This window comes from Paralichthys olivaceus, chromosome 10 (genome assembly GCF_024713975.1).
Source record: "Paralichthys olivaceus isolate ysfri-2021 chromosome 10, ASM2471397v2, whole genome shotgun sequence".
Taxonomy (NCBI): domain Eukaryota; kingdom Metazoa; phylum Chordata; class Actinopteri; order Pleuronectiformes; family Paralichthyidae; genus Paralichthys; species Paralichthys olivaceus.
In genome coordinates, this window is record NC_091102.1 from 23,371,213 (window position 1) to 23,383,191 (window position 11,979).

Genomic DNA, 11,979 nt, shown 5'->3' on the forward strand with positions numbered 1-11,979 from the left:
GAGATTGTGTGGACCGAGTTCACGGCTTTAATTTCCTGGGAGGCCACATACTGCCTTATAGTGTGGTATGCTGGCTGCTTGGCAGCTGACAAGAAAGTACTACATAGTAATTGTTAACACAGCACAAAAAATCATGGGTGCCTTCCTTCACTTCAAGACATCGCAAACATACGTTACCTCTCTAGAGCCCAAAACATTTTTAAGGACTGCTCTTACCCTGGCCACTCTGTTTGAACTGCTGCCCTCACAGGAAGGTGTTACAGGTCGCTAAAAAGTCAAACCTCCAGACTCACATACAGTTTCTTTTCTAATGCCATTTGTGTATGGGGCTTTTTATATATTTAAATATGTTCCTATACACATTATATTACATTACATTATGTAAAAATAACTGAATTTGTAAACTGCTCGGTTTGGTTCGATTCAGTTGGCAGTGCACACTGCAAATAATAGAGACACAGTTTACACACATGAATCACTGACAGAGCCTGTAAAACATTTTTTATGGTCCAAACGTATTTAAAAAAACAAAATCAACACTGTAGGCAGATAAGTTGATCACCATAACCAAATTATCTAAACAGCATTTATTTCTGAATGATTCTGTCCCAAGCTTTTTGATCCATACAAACAGTTGATCACTATATTTGTGTTTACTTTAAGCGGTTTCCACTTTGGACAACTAAGGAAAGCATTTTCAAGACAAGAGAGACAATGTTGACGATTACTTCGCACAAACAATGTGCAAAGTTATAGACAGTTATTGTGTCTTGAATTACTAACCAAACTTAATTTATGTAAGCCACCCTGCGAGTAGATCTTTTTTGTTAAAAAGTAAGATCCCTTTTTCCTTAATTTCTTTATGAGAAAAAAATTACTGAGTCAATGTAAAAGTGACCCTCTTTTAAGTCTAATGCAGGGAACTAAGGGTTTATTCTGACCAAACCAGAATTGGTGATTATTGAAACAATTATAGGTTTGTTTAACATGATTTGATTATGTTTTTTTGGGATCGATTTTGGTGGTTTTGGCTGGCGTGGCATAAGAGCTTCTGATTGAAAAGGAAAGGAAAATGGAGCTTACTCTAAAAAAGAGGCAAATCACCATAGGGATCTGTAATAACCAAATCCATGATGTTTAAATCAATTTGTAATGTTGGACTAGACATTTGGCATTTTCTGTATAGCCTATACAAAGTGATTTAATTGGTGCAGATTAAAGGGATAGTTCACCAAAAATTTTTTGAATCACTCATCATCTACTCACCACTATGTTGATGGAGAGGTGGGTGAAGTCTGCAAAACACTTTGGGAGTCTTGGGGGTAAACTTTGTTGCAGCCGATTCCAAAACAATTAAAGTAACCGACGACTTATACTTCAGAATAATAAAACAACAGAAAAAACTGAACATGCTTTCATACTGCTCTTGTGGTGTCATCCAAGTGTCTGCAAGCACCCGAAATTCATACTTGACTCGAAATTACATCATTTACAAATCATTGATTTGTTAAAAAGTCCTTGATCCATCTACATGTGTGCAGACTGACCCGGGGGTTTGCAGTTTGGTTACCATTCTGCTGTTGATGAACAATGAGCTGAAGTCCACGAACAACATCCTCATGTAAGTCCTCTTTTGTTCCAGGTCAGCCAGTGCGGTGTGGAAAGCTGTGTTGATGGTGTCCTCAGTTAAAATGTTGACTCTGTAAGCATTGATGTTGATGTGGGAGGAAGTGCAGTTTTGATGAAATTGAGGGCCTTTCTCTCAAAGCAATTCATCAAAGTGGAGCTGACAGCCACTGGTCTAAAGTCGTAGAGCTTTTGATTGCAGTTTTCTGAGCACCTGAACACATCTGCCAGCTGATCTGCAAAGTCTCTGAGTGCCCTCTAGCTGGTCAGGGGCCAAAACAGGGGTCAAAAAGACACGACTCTGACACTTGGTGGCATTTTATATTGGGGCTGTGGTCTGACATCATCTGAGCTAGAATTGATGCCAGGCTGCAAGTAGTTAACAGCATCCTTGATGGCTCTTTTCAGCTTGGATCTGGCAACACTGTACAATTCACTGTTGCCAGACATGTTTGTCTCTAAGCAGATGCTTGACATCCCTAGTCATCCATGGTTGATTGTTTGGAAAGCATCGAATGCAATCTTTTATTCTGCCTCAGCAGCACCTGACATCATCTACATCACAGGCATTTATTTTGCGGGAGAATCATTTTGCATACCCAATCCAGCCTTGAATTAATTCCACTCCTACATCATCACACACTATATCTGTCATGCATTTTTTACCAGCATGCTGAGAAACATTCTTCTGTAGGGTTTAGGAAGGAAGTATATAGATTCAGATGAACAAGACGAACCATGGAAACAGGACAATCTAACAAAGATAAAGGGAAGCACCAAGACTTATATACACAAGGGAGGCAGGGATAATTGAACACAGCTGAACCACATAAGGGCCCGGGGCCCGGGGACCGGACAGACAGGCGAAGTCAGGAACCATTGCTTGGTCTCACGGGGATCAGGTTGATCAGGTGGACGCAGCTGTGGAGACTTCTGCAGCATGGGTTCTGGAGGACATTGCAGCATGGGGAGGAATATTGTCTCAGCTCAGCACAGTGGGTTCACCCTGAGGGTACAAACCCAGAACAACAAGAATCAAGTAAGTACAATTTACTTCAAAAAAGCATAACGACAAGTCCTCCATGTAAGTGCCATATAAATGCAACTAAAATGTTTTATCTTATTTTTATTTTTTATCCAAGGTGTAGTCGGAAGAGATGTGTCATTAGTCTGTGGTGGAAGATATGTAAACTTTCTGCTGTCCTGATTTTAATGGGGAGCTCGTTCCACCATTTAGGAGCCAGGACAGCAAACAGTCATGATTTTGTTGAGGGGCTAGTTCGCAGTGAGGGAGCAGCAAGCCGATTGTCAGATGCAAAGTGGAGTAGACAGACTGGGGAATAAGGCTTGACGATGTCCTGGATATAGACTGGACCCGATCCGTTCACAGCACGGTATGCAAGTACCAGTGTTTTGAAACGGATGCGGGCAGCCACTGGTAACCAGTTAAGGGAGTGGTGGAGTAGGAAGGAGTAGTGTGAGTGAGGGAGGAGCAATAGACTAGGTGTGAGATGACCAGAGCTTGGGCCAGAATTAGTGCCTTTTTTTGAGTGAGAAGGGGACAAATTCTCCTGATGTTGTGCAGCATTTATCTACATGAGCGGGATGTTGCAGTAAAGTTGTCAGTAAGGGAGAGTTGACTGTCGAGTGTCACACCCAGGTTCCTAGCAGTCTGGGTGGGGGTTACCACAGAGTTGTCATTGGTAATAGTCAGGTCATGGGTGGGAGAGCCATTCCCTGGAAGGAAAAGTAATACAGTCTTGTCAAGGTAAATTTTCAGGTGATGTGCGCACATCACACTGAGGAGTGGCTAAAAAATGGACATCTCTGGCTTTTCTGGGATTTACAAGTGCTGGATTTATCAACATGGCCTGCTTCCAAGACTTATGTGGCTCCGGACTATGTACGAAGTGCCTATAACATCTTTTGAATGACTTGAAATGAAGTATGGGAGTACCTTCAAGTTTTACATGTGTTGGTTTGTACAAAAGGTACACATACGGACTCTACTTGACATACCGGGACTCTTAAGATGAAGGAATAAGGACAAGGTCTGGGGGGGAAGTGGGTCACCAATACTGCAATCAACCAGGCAGAATATTTCCTAAAGACTAGGGACAGCATTGGCAACCTCCGTCTGCGAAGACAAGGCCTAGGACAACACATTTCCAAAACCAGTCAAAGTCCACTCCCCCCGGGGAGAGAGAACCTTGATCCAGGAAAAATCTCGAGGAGAAGGGGAGAAGAGGGATTGCCATCCAGCTTGGAATGCTCCTCAGGGCAATAACATGGACTGAAATGAAAGGATCCCCTGTGCGGGCTGTGTGGAGAAAGAGGAACCATGGCACAAATCTTACCAGGGTGCAAAACAGCTTTGACCCAGGGGAGATACAGGTGATGCCATAATAACATTTTTATAATGCTCACTGACATCTTGGAGCAAGAAAGACGAATGAAACTCCCAGCCAAACAAAGTCTGTTGTTGAGTACCATCAACTTGTCAAAAAGGGTTCAGAAGCCTCCCGTCACAGGAGGAGCAAAACAAACCGTTGAACTCTTGTTGGGAAGTGGGAACTGTTGCAGTTAGTAGCTGGAGGTTGGCGTAAGTGGAGTGAATTACCCCTCAGACTCTTAGAGTGTTTTGTGGATTCAAACACTTCACTCACCCCTCCATCAGCATAGTAGTGAGTAGATAATGAGTGAATTTTCGGATAACTATCCCTTTTAGATGCTTTAAATGCCAGAGAATGGGGCTTACTGCCACTCGTTGTTAGGGGAGAGAACTATTGACGTGCTGACATGCTACAGTAAGCGTATTGCATCATTTCCTGTTTTCCTGCCACTGGTGGTGGTCACCCTCTGTGAACTAGAGAGCAGATTTTCTCCACTCAACCACCATAGTCAATTGCATGCCAGTGGCAAGAGCAGGCAACAGCGAGTCCAAACTGAAGCTGTTGGCAAAAGCTAAACATAAATATAGTAATCATATAATAAGATCAACTCCTGGGTTCCTATGTCAGAGTTCACTAAAGTTAATGTGGAGTCGGTGTGTGCTTTTGCAAAAATGATGTTGGACTCCATAGTTTTCTCTGAACCTCTTCCTAATACAACCAGCGATGACATGTTAAGCCACATGTTGTCATTTAATCGCTGGCTGTCAAGGTGGTGTCCTGCAAATGGAGTGGGCTTTGTAGACAATTGACAAACTTTTTGGAGGAAACCAACTACAGAACAATATCCAATATCACGAATCAGAGATCATGATCATACTGGCGGATCATGCATTGTGCTGGGTGATCGTGATAGTAATGGCGGTTCCTGTATTGTGCTGGCATTTAATGGTAGTGGTGGACCATGATCGAGGTGGCAGCTGATGGTGGACTATAATTACAACAAGACTGGTTGATATGCAATATGTTTACTCAGATACTGCCAATAATTCCTCAATATATTAATCTATCATTTACGTATTCACCTTACCTGACGTTCTCCGTTACACGTTGCATCTATTGAACTTCTGTCAGTCCTAGGAGAGGGATCCCTCACATGTGGCTCTCTCTGAGGTTTCTATGTTTTTTTTTTGTTTGTTTTTCTTTACTATTGTTGAGGGTTAAGAACAGAGGATGTCACACCTTGTTAAGCCCTATGAGACAAATTGTAATTTGTGAATATGGGCTATACAAATACAATTTGATTAACTGATTGAGAAATATGAGCTAGATATGGTGGAAAAATGGGATATTAGACACTCCTAAGCAGTAGTTGGCGACATGAACCTTGGACGTCAGTTTGTACCCCGCCATTAAAGGAGGAACCATTGGTTGGAGGAGGAAGTTATGTGTTGTGGAACGGTTGGATCGGAAAATAATTTAGATACTTTGGCCTTGAATACAATTTTTGGATTTAGGATTTGGCGGTTGTCATGAACTGGTTTGTGACTGGATTAGGGTGGTGACTAAGGATGATGATATGCCTTTGGATGACTGAACCCCAGAACCTTATTGAAAAAGCTGCAAGCAAATGTATTATATTGAATTATTTGTGTGTATTATAAAAAATACAAATAAGGAATTTTGGGGGGAATTTTGTAATTCCTTTGGAAGGGAGACAAAATAAGTGAAATAGAGTATGGAGATTGATAAAAAGAATGAATGGGATTAAACGAGAATATGGGTATCCCGTTTTAAATTAAATGAAATGCTATCAAATAATAGCAGTGAAAGATGAGGAGAAACTCTTGTTTAAATTCATAGCTCAGACAACATTAGTGAAAGGGGAAAAGAGGAAGAGAAACTATGATAGAAGAGAATGAAGATTTACAACAGCAACAGGCAGATACTTCTGCCTCAAAGTTGGAGAGAGGCTGCTGTGGTACCAATACGCAAACCAGGGAAGAGATTGCGCAAACCCAGAGAATTATAGACAAATTTCTTTAACATCAAACATCTGCAAAATAATGTAGAAAATAATAAATGAAAGGTTAACATATCATGTAGAAAATAAAAGATATTCATCCAACTGAGAGTGGCTTCAGGAAAGGGAGAAATAAAATAGATCCAACTTTATGCTTGCAACTTGAAATTAGGAAGGCAAAAAAAAGTGTTGTGGCTGTCTTTGATTTAGATAAGACATATGATATGATGTGGAGAGACGGATTATTAATAAGATTTCGCAAATTAGGTATTGAGGGAGGTTGAAGGAAAGGTGGCAGAAGCAATGGGATTGAAGACACGAAGGACTATGGTTTCACTAAACACCAAAGTAACAATAATATCAAGACTCAGATTTGGACACACAGGACTAAACAGTACTTTGCAAATAAGGAAACATGATGAAAATGTGCTTATTGTGGGCAAGAGGTAAGAGTTCATCATGTCATAGTACCCTATCCAAAATATGAGCAAATCATTTTGACAACTCAAAAAGCGTTATCAAATATCATTTCACTATCTTAGAATAACAAATATAAATGAGAGAATATATGTTTTTTTTAACTCAAAAGAATAGATAATATAATTATAAGACATCGTCCATACCAGCAGGCGGCGGTAATGCATCAAATTGTTGTTTGCCAACACCAAATAAAACCCAAAAGAAGAACTGTAGCGTTTACCCCACAGTCTTCGGTTACCTCAGTTTCCCACCGGAGCATAACACAGGGAACACAAAATGGCGACATCCATGCTGCGATTAGGTCGACTGGGTTCTTTCAAGGTAACAACAAGCCAGTTGTTTCCCCGACGTTTTAATGTAACGTAATTGTAGAGCATACACGAACACAGAGCAGCATAGCGTTTATTTAAGATGGCGCAGGCGAAATACGGACCCAGGACCCTTAAAAGTTTGCGTGCTTCAGAGTCACCAGCTAGCATCTGTACACAAACATCGTATCCCAATTCACATCGTAACACCATCACATTTATACAAATAATCATTCAGAAACTTAGTATCGATACATCACATTGCTTTTAATTTATTTGACATTTTGTCCAGGGTGACACAAGTGTGCTGTGGTAGTGGTTTCAGTCTGGTCTGAAAATATGACCTTTAAAATGAAGCATTTATATAGTAACACATTATTGCGTTAGTTTTCTTAAGAAACAACACAGATCATTAATTTTTTAGAAATACTAGCAAGGTACTTGCATCACACTACCAGTAATTCAGGTGTCTATAACTGAATGATTTGCAATGTTGGTCAGAGAAATAGCTCAGTTCTAATGGATACTATGGTCTCTGAGAAATAATTGCTCACGATGTTTGCAATTGCTATATGTTATATGCAGGATTGAATTATATTTTAAAACTATAAGTGTAAAGTAAAGAATTTTAATTTAATTTTAGTACAGTTTCTCAAACGCTTAGCCTAATGAGTCACTGTCTTCATTTCAATCAGGTTTTTTTTTTTTACAAATTCTGTTTCTGCTGCTGTGTTTAACTAAATGCAGTTTCCATCTTTGGTTAACCAACCAGGGCAGTCAAAGCTCTGTAGACGAGGTTAAGAACATCTTCCTGTGTGAGAGGCTAATAAAATATATTTTATTGAGCATCCATATTACAAGGTATCCACAGAACAAGATACAAGAAAAACAAACTAGCTACTTTTCTATCTTCACAATATATATATATATATATATATATATATACAGTTGACAATCTTAGGTTTACTTACCAAACACTACTACAAATTCAATTTCAACAGAACACGTTGACAAGATTAATATATACATGAACATGTTAACGAGGTCAAATAAAATAAACGATTCAATCTGATGATCAGGCTCCAGAATGTGATATAAGACAAGAGTACATATGACATGTCAGTGTTTTGGCTTGTACTCATAAAGAGCTCTTGTGCAGTGTCTCCAGTTGGAGAGCTTGGGTGTCCTGAGGAGTGGCTCAGCTGCTGCGCTCTGCACTCAGGCTGAAGAGACAGCGAATCCAACAAAAAAGACCAAGGCTGCAAGTAAGAGTAAGACCATTTCATTCTGTTGCCCTTGTTTCAAATGTACGTTTTACTAACTGGTTGACAATGTGTATTTATATTCTATCTTTTCTTTTTTATCCACAGTGATACATACTATATTTCTATATATGGTTTGCGATTTAAAGCTTAACATGTAACTTTATTTCACAGAGAAAGGTCTAAAAATGATCTCTTCCAGTCATCCATTCTCACCATAATTCAGTTTAAATAAGATTTTAAATAAAGTGTTTCTAATTGTGTTGAATTGTGAATGTAGATACTCTGAAACTATATACAAGTTAATAAGCACTGCAAGTGTATGTATGTCTGTTATATTGTGTTGCGGTAATGTTTAAATTTTCTTTTCTGATAAATCGATTAAATTCCAGGAAAGCAGATTTGGATGCAAAATGAAGTCTAAGGAATTTCACTGTAAATACTTACATCAACTACTCTTGTCCCATTTACCATTTTCTTCAGCAGCAGAGACACCAGATGAGAGAGCAACTCTACTAGCCTACAAGACTGCAGTTGCCTTCCCAGTTAGATTTTCACAGCCCTGGGTTTTTCCCACACAGTCTATAGAGGTAGCTGAACCAGTGGCCAGTTCCACTGCCACTACAGAAGCAGTAGTTGCTGCCGCACCTACATTGCCTGTCACTGTTGCCAGTGATCCATCTGTAGCTATGCCACAGACAGAAGAGGCTGCATCTGCTTACTCACATCCGGCTCCCAGCCCAGATGTTGCTCAGGTTGTTGATGACACTCCTCCATCTGTAGTTGGCACAACAGCTGAGCCCCTGGTCAGTGCAGCTAGCAAAACACTAGAACCATTTGACAGTCCCACTGCAGCCTCTCCCTTAGATAATGGGGTCCAAAACACTGCACCTTCCTCTGATCCAGCAGCTGATATATCTTCATCCTCATTGTCCAGCTCAGACTCTGATTCCGACTCTGACTCTGACTCTGACTCTGACACTGGCTCTGGGGATGAGAAGTCAGAAGTGAGGACTGAGACCAAGACCTCACCACCACTTGTGGCAGAACCTATGAATGAAGAAGCAGAAGTTCATATGGTCACATTAGAGATGAAGGAAGGCACAATTGAAGATAAGAAGGAAATTTCAGAAGAAAATGTAGATTTTTCTGCTCCTGCTGTTAATGCTGATCATGACACTGCTCCAACAGTCTTAGCCTCCATAGAAGCAGCTCAAGCTACCATGGAGACACCCGCTGTCAATTCTAATGAGTTGGTAGATTCTGCTTCTGAGATCTGCACTGCTGCAGAAGACACTCTAGAGGGCACTGTCAGTAGCACTGTCTTAGCTGAGGCTGCTTTGAACCCTGCTCCACAAGTGGTAGAGGACATTGCACAACCTGCTGACCCTGGTTCTCATGTAGAAGCTCCAGCTGAAGTTATGGCCGAGGCTACAAATCCAGAAAAAAATCCATCTGATGCTCCTGTTGAAACTACAGATTGTGCCTCTGCTGAAGCCCTTGGAGAATCTGCTGAAGCAGCCCCTGAAGAAGCTACTACAGAGCCTTCAGAGGCTCAAGCTGCTCAAGTTGCTGCTGAGACTGCAGCTGAAGTGTCTGCTCCTGTGGAAAGCCCCAAGGAGCTGATGGACACTGCTCCAGTAATAGCTGAAGCTGTAGAAGCAGACCTGCAGGCAGAGGCCACAGTTGAACCATCTGAGGGTATACTACACCACCCTTCCCCCAAAATCTCTACTTCTCTGTCTCTTCTCTGTGGATCATTGAGATAATCAAACTTTTCTTTACTCATCATAACATATTGTATATTGTTAATGTAAGGCATCAGCTTCCTCACAGATGTTCATTGCTTTTGCTTTCACAGATTCTTTTAATATCATTCCTAAACTCTTCTAAACAGCCCTTTTCTGCATCACTGTGAAATCTAAACTTTCATTGCATTTGTTCACTGTGTGGTCAGGTGGGTGTAGTGTGCATGTATCTAAACCGTACATGCTGGGCTTTGGCACCTCCTCTCCTTTTTGTGTTTCCTGCATTTTGCTATTCTTTAACATTGCCTTTGCTTGCATTTTGCCAATTGTAATTTAGACTTGTTTATCTTTGACCCACCCGCACAACTATGCCGTCGCTGTCAATGTATGGTCAAAGTGACATTGCTTATTGCATACTGTGACACTAACCTTACTCAAGTTTCTGTTAAATTCCTCTCCTTTTGTGATTTGGGAATCTATTGCCTATATTTCTTTATTCCAGTTGCAGCTCACATTTTCCATCATCCTTCCCAGAAAATATGAATCATATTTTGTTCATTTTTATATATTTCTCACTTTGGCCTATTTTCTGTTGATACTGGTTCTGTTTGTAAGGACAATGGGTTACAGGACTCTGGACAGCCTCTGCAAAATTTAATACCTGGTTACAAGGGTTCTGAGTTAATGTTAAGGTTGCAGGTAATAACACCGTTGTTTTGTTCCACTGTGCCAGGTAATGCTGTTGCTAAGAGTAAGAGAGTGCACATGGTCATACTGTGGTAATAGTTAAGACATGTTAAATGGCCTCCTTTCCCTGACAGCACCTGGATGAGCAGATTTGGGAGTGATTCGAGTCAGATGAAGTATTTCTGGAAGCAGGATCACAAATCACCTAGAACTTTTTGAAAAGAGAATTTGTATATATATATATATATAATAATATATGACTCTATATTATGACTACAGTCCTTTCTGACCATTTTCTCTGAGCAGCTGTGTAATTCTGCTTCTAGGAATAAGGTGAGCAAATATGTTGCTCACATTTAAGCCTTTGGGATAAGCACTGCATCAACTAATGAATGTTTTTAAAGGTATTTATCTCTGATTGTTGATATGTATGACACTTTCCTCTTTCTTATATATTGTTTCTAACCTTACTGTCATAGCATGCTGATAAGTCTTCTACACTGATTTAGGATAAGTGTTTTGGTACTGAAGGGACATTACACATATGAGTAATCAAAAGCATCAAAGCCTTGTTCATGAAACATTGATTAGTCCTTAATCTATTTCTTACATGTCTCTGGTATTATTTTTTTTTTCTAGTGGGCTTCCTTTACTCTCTAAAGGTCACATGCTTTCCTCTCACAAACATATTCCTTAAGGGTTTTCACACCAGTGTGTCTCCACACTCTGTTGGGGGTAATGCAGCCTGTCACCATAGGAAATGCTCCACTATAAATCACCTTTGTCAAAATGTGTGAATTTGTTGATGTGTGGTCCTTTTAAGAACCTTTCAAAATAGTTTAAAAGAAAACTACATTTTGTTATAATTCTATTGATTATCAGATATGCCTAGATCAAATATTAATAACGGCCTTTGTTACCTGAAATATAGGGAGAGTGATAAGGACACAGATGAGACCCAGGATTGCATTTGGCCAACATTGTGCTATTTCTGTTAAAATACACAGCAGAAAGACTATAGATACCAATCTTTGCCCCAGACCTTCTGACATGCCCTTTTGTTTTTCCCCTCCTCCCGCAGAGATTGCTGCAGCGGCACCTCCTGAGCCTGAAGAGCCATTTGACAACAGCACTTATAAAAACTACCAGCACCACTGCTACACCCCCTACACATTTGCTGACCTGGATGTAGAGATGGCAAAGTTTCGTCTCCCTCAGCCGTCGTCTGGCAGACCCTCACCCAGACACTAGAGGAGCGTATAGCTAAAAACCACAATATTTTGGTGATGCTGTTTTTTCCATAAGGTCATCCCCCACCAGTCACAGCTTGAGCTTCGGCTGTTAAAAATCTAACATTATTAAAGTTCACAAATAGGAAATTAAGTCTGCTTTTGCCTGGTGTGATTCTGTTCTGACTCACAAAAAGGAGTAGGTGTGTAAAGCGATAAGAAAAGA

At 40.4% G+C, this 11,979-nt stretch overlaps 1 protein-coding gene across 5 annotated transcripts; it reads left to right on the top strand.

Moving 5' to 3' along the window:
- Positions 1-6,682: 6,682 nt before the first annotated feature.
- ndufv3 (NADH:ubiquinone oxidoreductase subunit V3) lies at positions 6,683-11,907 on the top strand. 5 transcript variants are annotated; one of them, XR_002203258.2, is made up of 5 exons: positions 6,683-6,840; positions 7,987-8,098; positions 8,573-9,790; positions 10,851-10,928; positions 11,606-11,677. XR_002203258.2 is itself a non-coding variant. In XM_020099690.2 (4 exons), exons 1-4 carry the CDS (start codon positions 6,796-6,798, stop codon positions 11,773-11,775), a joined length of 1,545 nt encoding a protein of 514 aa, XP_019955249.2. In that variant the 5' UTR covers positions 6,683-6,795; the 3' UTR covers positions 11,776-11,907. The 5 variants fall into 5 exon arrangements, 4 of the variants coding, with proteins under 4 accessions (XP_019955249.2, XP_019955250.2, XP_019955251.2 ...); XM_020099690.2 differs by lacking the exon at positions 10,851-10,928 and having other exon boundaries at positions 11,606-11,907; XM_020099691.2 differs by lacking the exon at positions 10,851-10,928 and having other exon boundaries at positions 8,576-9,790; positions 11,606-11,907.
- Positions 11,908-11,979: the final 72 nt, after the last annotated feature.